We start from the raw sequence: 21,220 nt of genomic DNA on the forward strand, positions 1-21,220 counted from the left end.
CAGAGGGACGTGGGTGTAGGGACCCAAGTTAGTGCGGGTACGAGTGTGACAGCCCCCATCCCCGGTAAGGACCCCCGGGGGCCACCGCTGCCATCCCGGGGGAAGGAGGCTCTCCGGGGAGCGCGGGCTGAGGGGGCGTGCGGCGGAGGGGAGGTGCTGTGGGGATGCGGGGGTGATGGGGACAGGAGAGTGCCACGGGGACACGGGAGTGTGGTGGGGACGTGCGTGTGCAACGGGGACAGGGGGATGCTACAGGGACCTGGGTGTGCAACAGGGACATGGGCATGCAGAGGGGCCACGAGCATGTGGCGGGCACACAGACACGGGATGGGGACACGGGCACGCAGCAAGGACATGGATGTGTCATGGGACGTGGTCATGTGGGGAGGTGGGTGCACAACAGGGACACAAATGCAACAGGGACGCAGATGTGTGACAGGGATGGGGGCAGGGGTGTGATGGGGACATGGCACACACAGGGGGCGGGGTGGGGACACGGGTGTGTGATGGGACTGCAGATGTGCAGTGCAGACATGGGCACGGGATGGGAACACAGAGGTGACAGGCACACATGATGGGGACACAAGAGAGATGCACAAGCACATGATGGGGACATGGGCATGGAAGGGGAACACACTTGTGATGGGGACATGGCCATGTGATGGGGACCTCACTGTGCCGCAGGGGCTGTCCCGGCTCTTCCCAGCTCGGGTTGGTGACAATGAGGTGACGCCTCATGGGACTGATGGCCAGGGAGGTGGGGGGGGGAGGGGGGTAAGCTGGCATGTCCCCAGGGGGGTCAGATCGGTGACTGTGCAGGGAGGGGACATTTCTTTCTGTCCTCGCTTGGCTGACCCCGGGGCAAAGGTCTCAGTAGGGAAACTGAGGCACAAGCGGGTGCCACCCACCTCGCAGGTCTCTCCTGGCAGCACTCGCTCAGCGCCGCAGGATGAAGGCTCTGTTCGTCCTCCTCCTCGCCCAGCTCTGCTCGGCATCGCTGGTCCCAGGTAGGTGAGGTTTGGAGGGGCAGCACCCCAAAAGCGGTGCTGTGGGGTGCTATGAGCCCGTTCCCCCGCAGAGAGGGAGAAGGACCCCGAGTACTGGCGGCGGCAGGCGCAGGAGACCCTGCGGAACGCACTGCGGCTCCAGCGCCTCAACCAGAACGTGGCCAAGAACCTCATCCTCTTCCTGGGGGACGGTGAGAGGGGAGGGGAGCACCCACCCCGGGGTGGGGGCAGCGGGGCCAGGGGGCACGGGGGAATTAAGCGGGTGCAATAAAGTGGGTGCTGGGATAAACTGGGGCTTCGACACATTGGGTGTTGTGGAAAAATAGGTGCTGTGGTGAGTTGTGTTGTGGGATAAATTGGGTGCTGGGATAAACTGGGGTTCCAGTAAGTTGGGTGCTGGCCTGAACAGGGTTTGCAAAAAGATCTGTTCTGGGTTAAACTGGGTGATGCGATGAGCTGGATTTTCATAAAAATGGGTGCTATGGTAAATTGAGTTTACAGTAAACTCAGTTTATTTTGTGGGTGCTGGATAAACTGGATTTGCAAAAAATATTGGTTGCTGCAATCAGTTTGGTTTGTGTTAAGGTGGGTGCTGGGGTAAACTGGGTGCTGGTATGAACTGGATTTAGAATAAGTTGAGTGTGCTGCAATCAATTGGGTTTGCAGTGAATATTGGGTGCCAGGGTCAACTGAGTTGTAATAAATTGGGTGCTGGCATTAGCTGAGTGCTGCAATGAACTGGGATTGCAGTAACCTGGTGCAGGGATAAACTGAATTGGCAAGGAATTGGGTGCTCAGGTAAACTGGTTTTGCCATCATTTGAGTGCTGGCATAAACTGGGATTGCAATAAAGTGGGTGCTGGGACAAACCGTGTGCTGGAACGAATTGGATTTGCAAAAAGCTGGGAGTTGCAATAAACTGGGTTCTGTGATAAACTGGCTTTGCAATGAAGAGCGGCTACTGGGATAAACTGGGAGCTGGGATAAACTGGCTGCACAATAAAGTAGGCTTGCAAAAATTGGTTGCTGTGATAAACTGGGCGATGGGATGAACTGGACGACGGGCTGAACGGAGTAAGCGGAGATGAGCGGGGTTTGCAGGGGGCGGGCTGCGCTGCCCGGTGCCGCCGGGCTGTCCGTGCGCGGCTGACGGTGTCCCGCAGGAATGGGCGTCTCCACGGTCACGGCGGCCCGCATCCTCAAAGGGCAGCTGCACGGGCAGGGCGAGGAGAGCCTGCTGGAGATGGACAAGTTCCCTTTCGTGGCCCTGGCCAAGGTGAGCCCCCCAGGGCACCCACGGGGACACGATACCCACCACAAGGTCACGGGCGGGCGGCATCGACCGAGCTGAAATTAGGTCAGGGGCGGGCGAAGGCAGCTGGCTCCGGTGCCCACTGGCCGTGCCAGGGGCCGGCCGTGGGAACGGGGAGGGAGGCAGGAGGAGCCCGCCGGCTGCGGGACGCCACGGGACCCCCCTGCTTCTCCTGGGCTCGTTTTGCTGAACAAAACATTTTAAAATAATAATTAAATTTGAAGCCAGCAGCCACCTCTGTTCACCCCGTGGGGATGCCCGTGGCAGCGGCTTCCATCTCCCTGCCAAAAGATGGACTGAAAAAAGGCTAAAAGCAGCAAAATGCAGTGAGGGGGGAATGTGCTCCCACGGTGGAGAGAGCAGGGGGTGAAATGGGAGGCAAAGGGCAAAAGAGAGGGGACACAGGTGGGATGGGGGTCTGGTTCAGCCAAACAGCACAGGGGGAAGCCCCAGGGTGGGAATGGTGCTGCCAGTGGCACTGGTGGTGGTGGAGACGATGATGGTGGTGGTAATGATGGGGCTCATCCATCTCCCACCTTCCAGACCTACAACACCAACGCCCAGGTGCCCGACAGCGCGGGCACAGCCACCGCCTACCTCTGTGGTGTCAAAGCCAATGAGGGGACACTGGGGGTCAGCGCCGGTGTCACCCGGGACCGCTGCAACACCACCAAGGGCCAGGAGGTGACCTCCATCCTCCGCTGGGCCAAGGAGGCAGGTGAGGGACGCAGGGACTCCCGGGCAGGAGGTCCAGCGGGCGGTTTTGGGGGTGTTCTCACCATTGTCCCCTGAACTGGTGGCGCAGGCAAGGCCGTGGGCATCGTCACCACCACGCGCGTGACCCACGCCACGCCCAGCGCTGCCTACGCCCACTCTGCCAACCGCGACTGGTACTCGGATGGGGAGATGCCCCCGGACGCCCTGGAGGGGGGCTGCAAGGACATCGCCCGGCAGCTGGTGGAGAACATCCCTGACATCGAGGTAGGGATAGGACACCAGGAATGTGCCCTAGAGTCAGGGGGATGGGACCAGGACAGCCTGGGGTGGGGGTTGGAGCCTCCCAAGGGTGGGGACAGGGCCGTGGATAGATGTGTGACCAGGACCACCAGTGGTTGAAGAGCCAGGACTCCCAGGAGATGCTGGGCTGGAACCACCAAGGGATGCAGAGTCAGAACTGTGAGTGGGTACAAGACAAGGACCACCTCTGCAAATGTGAGGCTGAGACCAGCCATGGTGCAGAACGAGGATTGTTGGTGGATATGGGGCCAGGATCACCAGTGGGTGCAGAGTTGGGACCCCAATGCAATGGTGGGCTGGGACCACCCATGGGTGCAGAACCAGGACCACCCATGGGTACAGAGTTGGGGCCCTCTTCAGATATGGAGCAGGACCACCATGGGTGAGGTACCAGCATTTTCAGGTGGACATGGGACCAGGAAATTCAGACATAGGTCTTGGACCACAAGCACCTGTAGGATCAAGCCCCAGACCCACAAATCCATCTTAGCCTCCTCCCTCCCCATACTTCCCAGACCCAAAATTCTTCTTTTTCCCCCAGTTCTGCTCCTTACTGTGGATTTATGCAGAAATTCAGCACTGTAAATAAATCTTCTTCTGTCCTTCAAAATAGCCCCAAAGCAAAACATCCCAGCCTGTTATTTAGCTCTTTAATAGCCTCTTTTGCTGTTTTTTTTTCCCTTTAATATAATTTTAACTCTGTCCCAGGCTGGAAATAATTATATAGTGGGGAAAAAACTTTTTTTCCCTTCTTTTTTGTTAATAATTTTGGTGTTGGTGTTTTGCAGCTTTATAATTCACCTTCTACGCAGAGAAAGGGGGAAAAAATACAAAAAAACCATAAAATCTCTGCTAGGTTATAAATAACAGAGGCCAAATAAATCAGGCTCCAAAGCAAACAGGGAGAGCCGCGGGATGGGGCTCCATCCCAGCGGGTTCATGTGGGGATCCCGATGTGGAGCATCCTTCCCACAGATTGGGGAAAAAAATATTCAAAAAGCCAAATCCCTGCTGGAAATGGTTATTTTTGTCCTGGGTTTTAATTAATAGGAAGATATTCAGAGTTATTTTGAGCGAGGTGAAATTCCTCGGGTGTTTTTGCCCACAACTCCAGGGTTTTCCTGGACATCCCGCTCCGCCCCTTCGGGGTCTTCCCCCATTAAACCCCAGCTGGAGGGGGGGGGGATTTAAAATAATTTAAAAATATTTAAAACTACATTTCCACACCTCTTTTGCAGGTGATCCTGGGTGGAGGGCGGAAATATATGTACCCCAAAAATGTCAGTGATGTGGAATATCCCCACGAGGAGAAGCAGCGGGGCACCCGCCTGGATGGCAGGAACCTGGTCCAGGCGTGGCGGGAGGCCAAGCCCCGCGGCAAGGTGACAGGGAGGACTCTGGGGGGTGGGGGTGCACACACATCTCCCCCCTGTAACCCTGCAGAGCCATTCCTGGGAGTGGAATATCTCGGGGAGCGTCTCAGGGATGGCAGAAGCAATGGAGAGGTGACAATGCCTGTCCCATGTCCCCAGGTTGCTGAGTACGTGTGGCACCGGCGAGGGCTGCTGGCGCTCAACCTCAGCCGTGTCGACTTCCTGCTGGGTGAGTCCCTGCACCCACGGGTGCCCTGGCATCATCTGGGTGCTTTAGGGGGACCCCCTGTTTTGTCCTGGGCTGCTCGGGCAGCTGCAGTGGCCAGTTATCCTCTAAGGGATGGATGGTGGTGCCCTGTCCTGGATATGCTGGTAGCCCCCAAACATGGTTCTATTCCCTTGGGGATGCTGGTACCCCCCAAAATGATCCTGTTATCTCCCTGGGGATGTTGGTACTCCAAAGGAATGCTATTACACCCCCAAGGGTGGTGCTCCTGCTGCCCCCAGGCATGCTGGCACCTCCCAAAGAGGCTGCAATTTCCCTGGAAATGCTGGTGCCCCACCCAGGGGACACCGATGCGCCCTCAAGGATATGCTGCCCACCAAGGACAATGTTACACCCCCAACGATGCTGCTGCTCCCCCCCTGGGACACATCTCCCTCCTAGGGATGCAGTTCTTTTGTCAGCAGTGAAATTCCCATCCCAACTGGAATGTGGAATCCAGCGGGGCAGGAGGAAGGAAGGGCTGGGATTGTCCGGCTCCTATCTAATCTTTCTGGATCCAGTGGTGTGTAAGGCACTTGAGTCAGCACCAGGAGCAGGATTTGGCCCCCCCTTTTTCTTTTGGTGGAAAAGGATGTCTCCAGCAGTGTCCCTGTCCCCAGGCCTCTTCGAGCCAGGGGACATGATGTACGAGCTGGACAGGAACAACGACACAGACCCATCCCTCAGCGAGATGGTATCTGTGGCCATCAGGATGCTCCAGAAAAATCCCCAAGGGTTCTTCCTCCTGGTTGAAGGTGGGGGATTCATGGGGGTGCAGAAATGGGGCATAAAAGGGGGCAGTGGGGTTTGCAAAAATGGGGAGACTCTATAAAAGAAGGGTGCAAAAGGAGAATAAAAGGGGTGAGGGGGATACAAAAAGGGGAGGAAAGGGGGTGATGGGGTGCAAAAGAGGGTGCAAAAAGGTTGGGATTTGGATAAAGGGGAGGTACAAAAAGTGAGGATGGGAAGGTGGACAAGGATGATAAGGAGGGTGATGGAAGAACAAAAACTGAGATTAAAGGTAATGGTGCATGAAGGGAGGATAACTGGGAGATGAGAATGCAAAAAAGGGGATGATAGGGAGGAAGGATAAAGGGGTGGTGGGGGATACACTAATGACAGATAAAGGGGATCTGGGGGGCTGCAAAAAGAGGAGTAACAGGGACAATGAAGGTGCAAAAAAGGGAGGGATAAATGGGGTGGAGGCGGAGTGCTAAATCAGATAGAGGGCAGGGGGATGAGAAGGAGGCATAAAGGGGCTGATGGGGGTGCAAAAGGGAGGATGTGGGATATAAAAACGGGGGATAAATGGAGTGAGGGGAGGACACAGAAAGGGAATAAAGAGGGTTGCAAGGCTGGGAAGAGGAGGGCAATGCCGAGCGGTGCTGGGTTCCGCAGGCGGCCGCATTGACCACGGGCACCACGAGGGGAAGGCAAAGCAGGCGCTGCACGAGGCGGTGGAGCTGGACAGGGCCATCGGGCTGGCCACGCGCCTCACGTCCACCCAGGACACGCTCAGCGTCGTCACTGCCGACCACTCGCATGTCTTCACCTTCGGCGGCTACACCCCCCGCGGGAACCCCATCTTTGGTGAGTCCTGCCTGGCCATGGCACCAGGGACAGCTGGGGGACACCGTGGGGACAGCTGGGGGACACGGGGGGGGGATCCTGTCCTGCTGACTGTGCCACACCGCCAGGTCTGGCCCCGATGCAGAGCGACGTGGACCGCAAACCCTTCACCTCCATCCTCTACGGCAACGGCCCCGGCTATAAAATCGTAGCGGGCGAGCGAGAAAACGTCTCTGCCGTGGATTTCGGTGCGTAGGTTCTGCACCAAAACCCCTTGAAATCCCCCCCAGGTTGGTTAAAATGAGCTGGGTTCTTAAACGATTCTCACTTCTGCCCCCAGCACACGCCGACTACCAGGCGCAGTCGGCCGTGCCGCTGCGGCAGGAGACCCACGGCGGCGAGGACGTGGCCGTGTTCGCCCGCGGGCCCATGGCCCACCTGCTGCACGGGGTCCACGAGCAGAACTACATCCCCCACGCCATGGCTTACGCCGCCTGCATCGGCTCCAACCGAGGCCACTGCAACGCCGCCGCCCGCCCCGCCACCCCCCTGCTCCTGCCCTTCCTCGGCCTCCTCCTCCTCCTCTGCTAAAGTGCCTCTTGCAAATCACCGAGGGGGATTTATTTTTAATTCATCCCCCCTTTTTATTTTTCTGTGGACAGCAGCGCCCGGGAAAGAGGAGAGAGAGAACAGAGAGACTCAGCGGAGCAAAAGCAGCCGCCGGTGGTTTGGTGCTGGGAGCTGCCTCTGTAAATACATGGTTCCTTCCCTATAATTAGCAGCGTTCCCTGGCCTATCCCAAACCCACCGCGGGATTTGGGATGGCAGCCGGAGCCTCGGCGGATAAAACCCCCTCTTTGAGCGAAACGCGATGGGGCTGGGTCCCAAAATGCCTCTGCGGTCCCTTGGCTGAGGACTGACCCTGGTGCCCAACTCGTCACATGCGTGAGGGAGCCAGGGACCACACGAAGATGGGAAAAAAAATTAACTCATCGGGTTAATTTGTCCCTAAACTTGGGTTTTGTTGTCTCCTCAGTGATTTATTTTGTTTTAAAATTCTTCGGGTTAAAGCAATTTGCTGCCCCGGGAGGGATTTGGGAGGGGTTGAGGCTGGGATTGTGGAAGGGGGGTAAAGGCACCAAAGCTGGATGCGAGGGGTGGGATGCCCTGGGACATGCCCTCTTCTTTAGGGTGAGGTAATTAGGGGGCTAATTAGTGGGTGGGGTCACAAGGGGAAAGGGCTTGTGCAGCTGCGAGCAATACTGGGTGGGCAAAGGGTGCTGGGAGCGGGCAAATGTCACTGTGCTTGTGCCAATGTCACCGTGCAAGCGGGTAACAGTGCCTTGCACATGCAAATGTCACTGTGCCAGTGCCACTGTGCACTTGCAGACACTGCCTGAGCTGAGCAAAAGGTGCCCTGCGTGTGCAAATGTCACCGAGATGTCACGGTGCGTAGTGCCTTGCACATGTGCAGATGTCACCGTGCCTGAATTCCCCGTGCCGTGTACAAAAGGCACTGTGCACATGTGACTGTCACTGTGAGTGACACACAGTGAAAATGTGCCGTGCAATCACGTGCCCAAGTCCCTGTGCTTGTGCAAATGACCCCTGGCACGGGCAGAAGTGCCACGGTGCCCCTGACCTCCTGTGCTTGTGCAGACTGCTGGGAAAACACTGCCCTGCCTCCCCCAAATCCCCCCCCAACCCCCTAAACCCTTTCCTCATTTTTCATTCATTCATCATTTTTATAATTAAAGATCCAGTTCCTCATTAACCAGGATCCTCCAGAGCAGGTGGAGGTGATGACCCCAGCAGGGCAGGATTTGGGGGGCAGTGACCCTGGCAGGGCAGGATTTGGGGGTGCTCTGACCCCGGCAGGGCAAGATTTGGGGGGCTCTGACCTTGGCAGGGCAGGATTTGGGGGGCTCTGACCTTGGCAGTGCAGGATTTGGGGGGCAGTGACCCCGGCAAGGTAGGATTTGGGGGTGCTCTGACCCCGGCAGGGCAGGATTTGGGGGGCTCTGACCTCAGCAGGGCAGGACTTGGGGGGCTCTGACCTTGGCAGAGCTGGATTTGGGGGGGCTCTGACCTTGGCAGGGCAGGATTTGGGGTGTTCTGACCCCGGCAGGGCAGGTTTGGGGGGCTCTGACATTGGCAGGGCAGGTTTGGGGGGCTCTGACATTGGCAGGGCAGGATTTGAGGGGCTCTGACCTCGGCAGGGCAGGATTTGGGGTGCTCTGACCTCAGCAGGGCAGGATTTGGGGGGGCTCTGACCCCTGCAGGGCAGGATTTGGGGTGCTCTGACCTCAGCAGGGCAGGATTTGGGGGGGCTCTGACCTTGGCAGGGCAGGATTTGGGGGGGCAGTGACCTTGGCAGGGCAGGATTTGGGTGTCAGTGACCTCAGCAGGGCAGGATTTGGGGGTGCTCTGACCTCGGCACGGCAGGATTTGGGGGCTCTGACCTCGGCAGGGCAGGATTTGGGGTGCTCTGACCTTGGCAGGGCAGGATTTGGGGTGTTCTGACTTTGCAGGGCAGGATATGGGGGGCTCTTACCTTGGCAGGGCAGGATTTGGGGTGCTCTGACCTCAGCAGGGCAGGATTTGGGGGGGCTCTGACCCCTGCAGGGCAGGATTTGGGGTGTTCTGACTTTGCAGGGCAGGATTTGGGGTGCTCTGACCTCAGCAGGGCAGGATTTGGGGGGCTCTGACCTTGGCAGGGCAGGATTTGGGGGTGCTCTGACCTCAGCAGGGCAGGATTTGGGGGGCTCTGACCCCGGCAGGGCAGGATTTGGGGGCTCTGACCTTTGCAGGGCAGGATTTGGGGGGCTCTGACCCCCCTTTCTCTCCCAGGCAATGCCAGATCCCGAGCAGGGCCGGCTGCTGGCACTTCCCAGAACTCAGGCAGGCCGGGCTATGTTTAACCACTCCCGGGGTGCCGCGTGGTTTTGGGGGTTCAGGGGGGGTGGGAACCACTCTCCCTTGGCCGGGGGGTTGGCAGGACGCCGGTGGCCACGGGGCCGTGGCCAAAAGCCGCTCCTGACGCCGGGCTGGCCAGCAGAGCTGAAAGAGGCACTCAGGGGGGGCTGAGAGCACTGCCTGCCATATTTTGGGGTATTCACAGCACCCCAAAAATAGGGACCATCAAACAAAGGCTTTGCTTGGCCCAGCTGCTGTGAAACCCCAACATTTGGGTAAAAGTCTCCCCAAAATGAGTGTTTTTACAGCCCCCACTGATGTTTGGGGTTTTGGGGAGCCCCTGGATATTGGAGACCACCCCCAGTGTAGCGATAAATAAACCTTTATTTTATACAGGACTCACGGGAAACACAAACACAGTTTGGGAGGGTGTGAAAAAATATTCCTCCCCCTCCCCCCAGTTCCAGCCTCCAGCACATTCCGGAACTTTTGTCCCTTAAAATAAAGGGGGGGAGAGGGAGCTCCACTTTGGGGTTACCCTGGATTTGAGTCCCCTCTTTTTTCATCGGGGAGGGGATGATGCTGGGGTTGGACCCACTTTTCATTTTGGGGTCACAGCAGAGGGGAGGCCCCTTTGTGGTGCATCACCCCCTCACCCAAAGGGTTTTTGGGGTGACAGAGATTGTCTGGAGGGGGGCACATCCCAATTTTTATTGGGGGTCCCCCCCAAATCCTGCACCGGGGACGATGGCTTCAGCTCCTGGCACGGGGGTGGCACACAGAGGGGGGTGAAGCAGTGACACCCCCGCAGGTGGGGGGGTGACTATGAGCCCTGTGGGAGGGACATCAGTGGGGGCACCCCAGTGTGGGCACCCCCATACTGCGCTGGTGGAGGGGGGAGAACATCCTCACCGGGTTCTGGGGGGGCTGCTCCAGCTGGATTTTGATCTCAGGGCAGGGGGGGTCAGGCGGGCGGCGGCCTGGGGCAGAGGGGGGGATCGTGAGCACCCCGAGGGGTCCCCCAGCCCCGCGGCGCCCCGACCTGGGGGTGCTGGGCTACCTGGGGGGGTCCCGGGGGGGTCATCCGGCCAGGGGGTGTCAGTGAAGGCGTCGCGGTGGCTCCCCGAGGGCGAGCGGCTCTCCTGAGGGGATGGAGGGGGGGTCAGAGGGACGCTGCCCACCCCAAAGTGCCCCCCGGACCCCACCCCGGGCTCCCCGTACCCGTCCCGGCTCGCCGGGCTCCTCCGCGGCGCTGCCGAAGCTGCTGGCGCTGGAGGAGGAGCGGGAGAAATCCGGCGGCTCCGGCTTCTCGGCCCTGCCAGGGACAGTCCCCAAGGCCAGGGACAGTCCCCAAGGCCACAACAGGCTGGCACCGCGCCTCGTGGCCACCACCGTGGCCCGCTGCGATGCTGCGCTGGCCCCGGGACACCCTGTCCCCACACCACCCTGCCCGGGACACTGGATCCTCAAGTCACCCTAGCCCCGGCATGTCCCATCTCCATGCCACCTTGTCCCCACCCCATCCCATCCCTGGGAGGTCCCAGCCCCGTACAATCCTGTCCCCATGTCTTTTGTCATCATACCAACCTATCCCCGTGCCATGTGTCCCTGTGCCACCCACCTTCATGCCAACCTGCATCCAAGCCACTCGAGTGCCACCCCACAGCCCCCTGTCACCTTGTCCCTGGGACATACAGACCCGGTGCCACTCAGCTCCTGGGTGACCCTGTCCCTGTGACACCCTGTCCCTCTGGTGTCTTGTCCCCATGCTGCCCTGCGCCAGCCATCCTGGTGCCACCTTGTCCCTGTGCCACCCCACCCCGCCGTCACTCTGGCCCACTGCATTCCTTTGCTGTCCCATCCCTCGGGTCCCTGTGTCACCTTCATATCGCCCTGTCCCAGTGCCCAACCCTGTGCCACCCCATCCTGGTGTCACCCTGTCCTTGAGCTGCACCATCCCAGCGTCCTCCAGTCCCCAAACATTCCCGCCCCAGTGCCCTCCTGTCCCCGTGTCCCCGATCCCGGTGCCAGCTGCGGGACCTGTCGGGGTTCCGGCGGCTCTCGGGGGAGCTGTGTGTGGAACTGGAGCCGTCGGCGGCTGCGGGGCCGTCCCTGCGGGGAGGCGACGGCAGTGAGGTGACATCGGGAGGGGACATCGGGAGGGGACAGCGGCGGTGCCGGTACCGGCGCTCACCTGCCGGCCGGCGCCTCCTGGATGCTCTCGATGCCGATGGCGCTGGAGCGGCGGGAGCCGAGGGGGCCGGGCCGCCGCCGCGACGGGCTCTTCCCGGGCACCAGCAGCGCCTGCGGGGCGCCGTTAACCGGGGGGACACCGGGGACCGGGTGGGACACCGAGGGGGGACAGCGAGGTACCCACCTCTTCCACCGAGCCCAGCCCGATGGCGCTGCCGCGGCGTCCCCGGCGGCTCCCGGGCACCAGCAGAGACTGGGGGCGGCAGCGCGTCACCAACCGGGGACCACGGGGCGCGGGGGACCGGGTACCGGGGGGAAACAGGGCACCGGGAGAGGAACCGGGCACCGGGGGAGAACCAGGTACAGGGAGGGGGAACCGGGCACCAGGGGGGAACCGGGCACCGGGGGCGGAACCGGGTACAGGGAGGGGGGAAGCGGGCACCGGGTAGAGAACCAGGCACCAGGGGGGAACCGGGCACCGGGGGGAGAACCGGAGCCAAAGGTGAGATGGGAGGGGCTTGTATTGAGGGGCGGGGCTTAAGACGAGGGATGGGACTAGCATTTGGGTGGGGCTTATACGATGGAGGCGTGGCACACATGGGCGTGGTTTGTTGAGGAACGGGGCGGGGCTTGCGGTCACGTGGCCGTTTTGGTTCGTGAGGGGGCGGGGCCCTTGGTGGGCGTGGCCGCAGCCACGCGCCCGCTGATCGGAGGCGCGCGCAGGGGGCGGGGCCAAGGTCCGGGGCGCGGTCACAGCAAAAAGGCGTGGTCAATAAGGGGGCGTGGCCTGAACCGAGAGGGCGTGTCCTGGGCGGGGACCCGGGACGGGGACCTGGCCCCGCAGTGCTGCTTGCGGGGGTGTGGGGGGTGCGGAACCCCCGCGCCCCACCTTGAAGGACTCGAAGAAGCCTGGGGCGGCGCCGCCGTTGTCGGGGCGCTCGTCGTCGGGGCTTAGCCCCAGCATGGCCTGGCTGCGCGCCTGCAGCTCCTCGTGCAGCGTCTCCAGCAGCGCCGCCCGCGTCCGCTCCTGCGCACCAGCCCCGCACTGCTGCGCCCACGCGAGACCACCCAGCCCGCACCCGGCCCGCGGCCACCCCCGCACCCACCTCCGCACACAGCCCGCACCCAGCCCCGCACCCCGCCCGCACGGCTGCACCGTGCCAGACACCCACCCCCGCACCACACAGCCTCCACCCACGCAGGACCAGCCCCCGCCCTGCCGCACCCACGCGACGCCGCCCACAGCGCCCCGCAGCCCCGCACCCACCGCTGCCACCCACGCGGGGCCACCGCCAGCACCCACCCCTGCGCTGCTGCGCCCACGCGAGCTCATCCCAAGCCAGACGCCCACACTCCAGCGCCGCACCCGCACGGGGCCGCCCCCCGCATCCCCCTCCCCCCGTGAGACACCCCCTACCCCGGGCACCGCCGCCCTGCCCGGACGGGGACCCAGCCCCTGCCCACCCCCGCGCAGCCCCCACGGCGTGTGCGGGCCCCACAGTGGGCACGGCACCCACGGCACCCACATCCACAGCCTCGTGTTGCCCCACGGCTTGCCCAGCCCGTCCGGGAGCCCCCGTGCCCGCAGCCCCGTGCCCGCACCTCCAGCTTGGCGAACTTCTCTGCGCGGTAGCAGGCGTACTCGGCGTTGATGAGCTTGGTCAGCAGGAACTCCTGGAACTCGGGGCCCTGCGGGGTGCGGGCAGCCCGGGGGGAGCGTGGGTGGGTGGGTGGGTGGGTGGGTGGGCGGGTGGGTGTCCCCAGGGGCTCCCCGCGGCACCCACGGGCTCTCACCTTCCTGAAGACGGCGGGGTCGGGCAGCGGCGGGCCGAAGAAGGGCACGTCGTCACGGGCGGTGACAGAGACCTGCGGCGGGTGGGGGGGTGACGGGACACCCCGCGGGCCCCCACGGGCACGGGGACACTGAGGCACGGGAGGGTACCTTGTAGAGGGTGCCCTGCGTGCCCCCCTGCTCCAGCTGCACCACCACGAAGGCGTGGAGGAAGTTGGAGGCAATCATGTCGGGGACGAATGGGGTGTTCTCGTCCTGGAAGACGATGGCCACGATGTCGTTGCCGATGTGACGCTTCCGCTGCAGCTGTGGGGACAGGTGGGGTGAAGGGGGGGGGGGGGACATAGGGGGACACAGGAGGACACGAGAGACAGAGGGTGGTCACAGCAGGGGCATCAAAGGAATGAAAGTTCCTGTGGCCCATAGATGCACCCCAGCCCCCATGGGTGCTCCATCAACCCTCTACATCCCAAAGATGTTTCCCCACATCCATGAGTGCCCTGCCATCTCCTGGGCCCCACAGATGCCCACCACTACCCACGGTGACCCAGGAGTCCCCTCCATTCCACGGGACATCCCCAAAGCCCCCACAGCCCTTCCACCCCATGGAAATGCCCCAGGACCACCTCCCACCCCCTGCTCTCAAGCACCCAAGCATCCCCCACCTCCTTTCACCCCCCAGCCCCCACGGGTGCCCACCTGCTGGGCGTCCCCCTCGGTGTAGGGCAGTTTGGTGGACACGTGGAACATGATCTCCTTGTCACGGAAGTGGCAATAGACCGACTCGCTGCCCGTCTGCCCGTGGGTCACATCCAGCCCCCCTCGGAACCTGCACGGGTGGGTGGGTGGGTGAGACAGGCACCCTGACCCCGCGGGTCCCTCCCCCCAGCATCCCCTCACGCACCCCTTGAAGTCCCGCAGCTGCACCCGCTGACCCAGGACGTCGAGAAATTCGGCGAAGGCCGGGCTCTCCTCCGTGGTGCCGAAAAGCTCCTCCTCGGAGGTCTGCAGTGGGGTAGGGATGGCTGCCAGCACCCACCCGGGGACTCCCCCCACCCCCACCCCAACCCCCACCCACCCCACCCCTTACCTGCCCCAGTTTTTGGTAGATGACCCCAAATTTGAAGTGGTTGCTGAGCACGTGCTCATCAAAGGCGAGGATGAGGCGGGATGCCTGCGGGGTGGGGAGGGGTCAGAAGGTGGGGAGGGGCACCCACCGGTGCCCAGGTGCCCCCTCCCTGCGGCCCGTTCACCTTGGGATAGAGCACGGGGTAGAAGCGATCCACGTTGACGTCCTCGCACACCAGCTGCGGGAAGGAGGGAGGGAGGGGTGCTGCCTTGGGGGGCCTGGGGCTGGGGGGCACCCGTGGGTGCTGCTGGGGGGCGGGGCCGCACCCACCTTGGCCATCTGCACCACGTTGGGGAACTCGGCCAGGCAGGAGATGGGCACCACATCGTGCAGGGTGCGGGCACGGGTGCTGCGGGGCAAGGAGGGGGTCAGGGGAGCCCCCAGGGCAGGCAGCTCCCGTGGGTGCCTCCCGCAGCCCGCTCACCGCAGCAGCAGGTGGAGGTGCTCCTGCTCGTCGTACTTGAGGGAGAAGACGAGGTGTCCCAGCGCCGGGTCCAGGGAGTAGTAGTTGAAATGCTCCTGTGGGAAGGAGGTGAGAGTGCTCATGCTGGGGGCACTTGTGCCACGGGACACCTGTGTCCATGAGCACCCATGGGACATGCTGGCCTGTGAGCACCCATGGGACACCCATGTCCACAGATATCCACACCCAAAAGCGCCCATCCCCATGGAGCACCCGTGTCCATGAGTGCCTGTACCCACAGGTACCATCTATGGGGTGCCTACACTCAGTGACCCTCACACCCCTTGGGGCATCCAGGTCCTATGGACACACAAACTTATGGAGCCCCCGTGTCCATGCAAACCTGTGGAGAGCCCACGTCCATGGGCAGCCATGCCAGGGGCTCTCCTGCCAATGGAGACCCAACACCCACCTCCTTAGCACCCACCCCGTGGAGGACCCATGTCCACAAGCAGCCACATGCCAAAGCCCCTGTGTTGATGAGGTCTCCATGTCCTTCCATTCCCATGGAGGACTCACCCCAAGCACTGTTGCCATGCCCAGGGATACCCACACCCACGAGCCCCCATGTCCATGGCCCATGGGGCTTCCATCCCCGTGGACACCACACCCACATCCAGGAACACCCGAGCTTCTGTGGTCTCCAAGCTCCTGCCCATCCATGCCCACAGGACACCCCCCCAGCCCAGACCCCACCCCTGCAGCCCCCGGGGGTCTCACCTTGCCCAGGAAGTGCTTGCGGTAGATCTTGGCCGTGTGGTTGCCCTCCAGCTTTGCCCGGGTGCCGGGTACCGGGGTGGGGGGCGAATCGGGGGCCCCGCTCAGCTGGTGGTTGGTGCCCTCAATCCAGTAACCCCCGAACTGCGGCAGGAGGATGAGGGGGAACGGCCCCTCCCGGCCCAGCACCTGTGCCCACAGCCGTGGTGGGTGCTTTGGGCACCCCCCACCAGCCCAGCCAGGCAGGCTCTGGCCCTCAGCCCCCTGCCCTACCTCGTGCACGCTGGGGTAGGGGATGTAATCCTCCTCCGTCTGCAAGACAACGGAGCGGTGACGGCCACCACGGGAAGGGTGATGCCCATGGTGGCACCCCAGGGCGCTGGCTGCCTCCCCCCACGCCAACAACACCTACCTTGAGCGGTGGGGGGATGGCATGGCGCTGCTGGGCCATCCTGCTGCCCTGGGGAGAGAGGGGCTCTGGGTGTCTGTCTCCCTGCCTTGGGTGGGCATCCACGGGTGGGGGGCAACCACGGGTGCTCACCTGGGGGTTGGGAGGTGCTGCTGGCTGGAGACGTGTCTAGGTGGTGTGAGGGCGTCCAGGGGGGCCCATGGCGCTTCCTGGGGACAGGAGAGCTCCCCCACAGCCCCTCTCCGGGACGCCTGGCCAGCAGCCTTACCCCTGAGGCCAACTGATGATGGCAGCGAGCCAAGTGCCACCCTGCGGGTGCCGGGGGCCAGCGGGGCGGGAGCGGCGGGGCGAGGTCACCGCGTGGGGACCGCGGGGACCCCCGGACACCCCCAGCCCCACCCCCCCACAAAGGGCGCCCTCTGCCGGCGGGAGGCGGCGGCGCGGGGCAGCACCACGGACAGCGCCGGGACCCCGCGACAGTGGCACCGACCCCGCGACAGTGGCACCGACCTCGGGAGGTGGCACCGACCCCGGGAGGCGGCGCCGACACCGTGAGGTGGCACCGACCCCGGGAGATGGCACCCAGCCCGTGAGGTGGCACCGACTCCGTGCCCGTGTCACCCACCCCGTGAGATGTGATCATGCCCCCGCCAGTGTCACTGACCCCAAGCCAGTGCCACCAACCCCGTGCCAGTGCCAACCCCCCTCGTGGAACTGTCACTGGCGCGGTGCAAGCACGGTCATTTTCGTGCCAGTGCCACCGACCCCCTGCCCAGGGTCTCTCCCCGTGCAGGTGTGATCGTTCCCGTGCCAGTGTCACCAGCCCCGTGCAAATGTCTCTCTCCCCGTGGCAATGTGACCGTTCTCGTGCAAACGCCACCGGCCCCATGCAAATGGCACTGTCCCCATCTAACACAGCCCTGGTGCAAGTGTCACCCGGCCCTGTGCAAACACAATGACGTGCAAGCACGTCCCTGGTGCAAAAGGGACCCTCGTGCAAATGTCACCGTCCCTGTGCAAACAGGACATCGGTACAAATGTCACCGTCCCTGTGCAAAGCCAGCGCCAGCGCAGGTGTGACCCGTCCCTGTGCAAACACAACCGCAGCCAAGCACGGCCCCGGTGCAGGTGGGACCCGTCCCCGTGCAAGGTGTGACCCCGCTGTCCCCGTGCCAATGCGACATCGCCACCCGGCCCCGTGCAAACGCGACCCTTCCCCGCGCACCCCCCGGGCCGCTGCGTGACCCCGCCGGGCTGGGGGCGACCCTGGGGGGGGGGGGTCCCCTATCGCTCCCCACACCCCCCACATCCACGGGGGGGGGGAGCACCAGGGGGAGATGTTCTGAATGTGGGGGGAGATTGGGTTTGGGGGGACACGGGAGTCAGGCTGGGGAGACTGGAACAGGGGGAGGAGGCGATGGGGGGCAGAAGAGGGGGGCTGGTTTTGGGGTATCCGGGAGGGGGGGCAGGTTTGGTGGGGGGCAAGTTGTAGGGTGTAATTATGGAGGAGACATTTGGGGGGGTCGGTTGGGGGGTCAATGGGCGACTCTTCCCCCCGCCCCCGCCCCCAACCCGGGTCTTTTCCCCCAGGCCCGGAGCATTTCCCCCCCCATCCCCTCCCCCGGTACCGGCAGCGGTGAAGGTCACGGGCGGACGGACCCCCGGTGCTGCGGCGGGGATGAGGGGACATCTCCAGAGGGGGATCTCCGGGGGGACCGCGGTGCCCGCTCCCCGCAGGGCGGCACTTACCGGGGGCGGCGGGGCCGGGCGGTCCCGGAGCGGGGCCGGTACCGAGCGGAGCCGAGCGGGGCCCCGGCGCTCGCTGCCACCGCGCAGCGTCACGTGCGGCGGGGCGGGGCGGCCCCTCCGGGGGCGGTGGGACCGGGAGCCGGTACCGGGAACCGGGCACTGTACCGGGGAACGGCCACGGGCTACGGGAGCAGAGCACCGGCCACGGACACCGGGAAAACGGCACGGGGAACTGAGATCCGGAACTGGGGATCCCCCTCTCCATCCCTGATGTCACCCCCGGTACCGCCGGGGTGTCCCCTCCTTCCCCAGCGCCCCGCAGAGCGGGGGCCCCCAAACGTCTCCCTGTCCCCCCGGGACCCATCTCCATCCCCCCGCCCGCGGTTGGCACCCGGGTACCGCTCTGCCCATCACCCACATCTCCCCCCAAATCCGGCTCGCGGGGCTCCCCCCCCGTCTCTCCCCGGGACCCAGAGCTGGCTCCCCCATCCCCCCCGTGGCTCCCGGCAGACCCCGCTCATCCGTAACCCCCCTCCCTGGGACTCGGGGACCCCCAGCTCTAGCCCTGCTGCCCAAGCCCCTCCTCCCCTACCTCTCCATCCCTGGTACCCCAGGAACTCCCCCATCCGTAATTCCCCATTCCTGGTACCCAGAGTACCCCCACACACACACACTTTAACCCCTCCTCTCCCACACAGAGGGTGACCCCCATCCCTACCTGGGACCCCACCCGACAGCCCCCCAGCTCCCACCCCACCCATCCCTAATGCCCATCCCCAGTACCCAGGCCCCCCCATGGCCCAAGGCCTCTCTTCTCCCCCCACCTCCAGCACCCATTTGCCTCCCCCAGGGGCTCAGGGGGACACCCTGGCTCAGAGGGCCCCTCGGAGGGGCAGGGACCCTCCCCAGGGACACACCAGGTGGGGATGGGGGTTGATGTGACAGGGCCAGGGCCACCAAATGCTGTGCCCAAGCTCCATAAAACCTGTGCAAGGGAGGGGGGGATTCCTGCTCCAGTGGGGTCCCTCTTGCTCCCACCCCACCCCGCAGTGCCCACACTCCTTTGTGGGACAGCTCCAAGTGGGATTTATGGGATAATCACCTCCACCTTGCTCCAACACCCTGGGCCCACGTGTCTGCACTGTAACGAGGCTGCCACAGCTCCAATGACAACTTTAATCCGATAATATTTGCAAATAACAGACAAACCAGGAACGGGGCCTTGGCTCACACCTTGCACCTGCATCCTCCGCAGGATCCGGCGCTGCCGGAACCACCACAGCCCTCACCACCCCACGGGGCTCCTTCCCACAACAGTGTAAGCTCAAAGAAGAGACTTTTTTATATATAACATTAAAAAAATTAACAGCAACTTGAAAAGATGGAATTTCCAAGGAATATGTACACAAGCGAGTGCTTCAGGTTGGGAAGAAAAGCCTCCTGTGGCTTTGGCATGGAATTTGCCATGTTTATACCTTGGGAAAGAATCCACAGGTTCAAACTGCCCCAAAACATCACTTTTTAGGAAATTTAGAGCCCCTCAAATGCTGCTGCTTCACCCCAAAACCCAGCAGGGACAAGAGAGGAAGGCGCTGGCAAAGAGCTGCTGGAATTCTTTGCATAAAACACTGGAAATAAGACACTGGAAATCCAAACTAGTGGGGTTTTGGGCATGGAATTTGTGGCCCACATCCTCTTCTTGCAGCCCAAATTCCTGCAAACCTTGAAAAAATAAATCTGATGTGATTTCTGCATTGTATTTTTCTGCAGAAACAAAAGAAAAGGTTGGAAAGGAAGAGGATCTCTAATAAAGAAATTCCTTGGCAGTGCCCAGTGTGGATCAGTCTGGAAGTGGGATACTATTTCCTGCTAAATATTAATGGGAAAAAAAGTTTTCTGGGAGATGTTAAAAAAAAAGAAAAAAAAAATTAGTGCATTGCTGAAAAGTGAGGAGAGAGGAGTAACAAAACCTCTTCCCATGGGAAACTCAGCACCCACCCGCACCCCCTCACCAGCTCTGACTGCCCTGAGCCAGGAACGCTCCCAGCAGCGCCAGACTGGAGGAAAATGTTCTCCAGAGTCATTAAAATATCCCAAATTTCTAAAAAAACCCCAGTTCCCAGAGCCCAGGTGGTTACTGGATTGTCCAAGGCGTGGAAGTGACAGCAGAAGGATGCGGAGAGGGGGCGGCTCCCAGCCCCTGGCAGGGCTTGGGAGGCAGATCCCAGCTTCCATTTTGGGTTAAGAAAATGAAGTTTTGTTGTCTGAAAGCACTAGACATTCCTCACGAAGTCACAATTCCTGTACTTCCATGCTGGACTGAAAAGGGTGAGAGTGGATCAAAGACAGGATTATCCTAAAGAGCTCCTGCAGAGTGATCAGGATGGTCTGGATCTACTGTACCACCACCCCTCTGCTGGGGACACGCAGGGCTGCCCCTCGTGCCACACACACCAACTGCTGCTCAACTTCCCAACCTTCCTGTTCTTTGTTAAATAAACCCGGGAACGTTGTCCTGAAGCAGGATGTCCTTCAGTGCAATCTGCTTTGACATAAGGCATTTGTTTTGTTTTTTTGGGGAGCAAACGTCTCACGATGGATTTTTGCCTTCTGGAAGAGTCAAAAAGTACTGTATCCACCTATTTTTATTCTTTTAATGCCCTAGCATGTGACAAATCCTCTTCCCTTCTGGTCGCTCCTCTTGGAAAACCATCAGTGGCCAAGTAAACCAGTCCCTGGGAAGGAAAGACACCACCAGCAGATGAGGAGGGAAAGGGGATGGGGGTGGGAATCATGTGAGGGGATACAAAGGGGGAAAAACACCTGGACTCACCTTTAAATCCTTCTTCAGGCATACAAACTGGGATGGAAAGGGAAGGAAAGCATTAGAAGTGGCTCTGAGGATTCCACAGCTGCTGACAAGGAAGTGCCACAATCCCCACGTTCCACCTTCCCAACCCCAGCCCTTCCCCACCCCTCTCACCTTGCATAACGTCGTCCATGGCCGCGTAATCCGCGATGGGCTCGTCAGCCTGGAGAGGGGAAAGGACAGGGGCAGGGAGTGAACCAGCACAGGGATCAGAACCAGCACAGGGATCAGACCAGCACAGGGATCAGGGAATGAACCAGCACAGGGATCAGGGAGTGAACCAGCACCAGGATCAGGGAATGAACCAGCACAGGGATCAGGGATCAGAACCAGCACAGGGATCAGGGATCAGAACCAGCACAGGGATCAGGGATCAGAACCAGCACAGGGATCAGAACAAGCACAGGGATCAGGGATCAGGGATCAGAACCAGCACAGGG

The 21,220-nt window shown here is 61.8% G+C and overlaps 3 protein-coding genes across 6 annotated transcripts in view; 1 reads left to right on the top strand and 2 right to left on the bottom strand.

The window, feature by feature from the left end:
* On the top strand, positions 1–7,255 carry ALPL (alkaline phosphatase, biomineralization associated). The gene is made up of 12 exons (XM_084220125.1): positions 1–64; positions 916–1,007; positions 1,079–1,198; positions 2,171–2,283; positions 2,863–3,037; positions 3,125–3,300; positions 4,575–4,718; positions 4,869–4,938; positions 5,595–5,729; positions 6,373–6,564; positions 6,672–6,791; positions 6,884–7,255. The coding sequence occupies exons 2-12, from the start codon at positions 950–952 to the stop codon at positions 7,132–7,134; spliced, it is 1,554 nt and encodes a 517-aa protein (XP_084076251.1). The 5' UTR covers positions 1–64; positions 916–949; the 3' UTR covers positions 7,135–7,255.
* A 2,936-nt stretch (positions 7,256–10,191) lies between these two features.
* RAP1GAP (RAP1 GTPase activating protein) lies at positions 10,192–16,805 on the bottom strand (the record flags this gene model as incomplete). The annotated part of the gene is made up of 21 exons (XM_084220390.1): positions 10,192–10,291; positions 10,372–10,439; positions 10,520–10,601; positions 10,681–10,774; positions 11,500–11,571; positions 11,654–11,763; positions 11,837–11,905; positions 12,542–12,679; positions 13,255–13,341; positions 13,447–13,518; positions 13,595–13,750; positions 14,144–14,273; positions 14,349–14,449; positions 14,535–14,618; positions 14,698–14,751; positions 14,844–14,922; positions 14,998–15,092; positions 15,757–15,942; positions 16,027–16,065; positions 16,166–16,330; positions 16,692–16,805. 21 exons carry the CDS (start codon positions 16,803–16,805, stop codon positions 10,283–10,285), a joined length of 2,004 nt encoding a protein of 667 aa, XP_084076516.1. The 3' UTR covers positions 10,192–10,282.
* A 2,268-nt stretch (positions 16,806–19,073) lies between these two features.
* USP48 (ubiquitin specific peptidase 48) overlaps positions 19,074–21,220 on the bottom strand; it is a 30,980-nt gene continuing 28,833 nt past the window's right edge. For 3 of the 4 annotated variants that reach the window (XM_084220342.1, XM_084220341.1, XM_084220340.1), the window contains 3 exons: positions 20,895–20,943; positions 20,745–20,771; positions 19,074–20,646 (listed from right to left, as the gene is read on the bottom strand). In XM_084220342.1, the coding sequence (XP_084076468.1) occupies positions 20,624–20,646; positions 20,745–20,771; positions 20,895–20,943 (99 nt within the window). In that variant the 3' untranslated portion in view covers positions 19,074–20,623. Of the gene's footprint in view, positions 20,647–20,744; positions 20,772–20,894; positions 20,944–21,220 lie in introns of those variants that run through there. The other variant, XR_014616685.1, reaches the window with a different exon arrangement.

This window comes from Fringilla coelebs (assembly GCF_963513975.1).
Source record: "Fringilla coelebs genome assembly, chromosome: 22".
Lineage (NCBI taxonomy): Eukaryota > Metazoa > Chordata > Aves > Passeriformes > Fringillidae > Fringilla > Fringilla coelebs.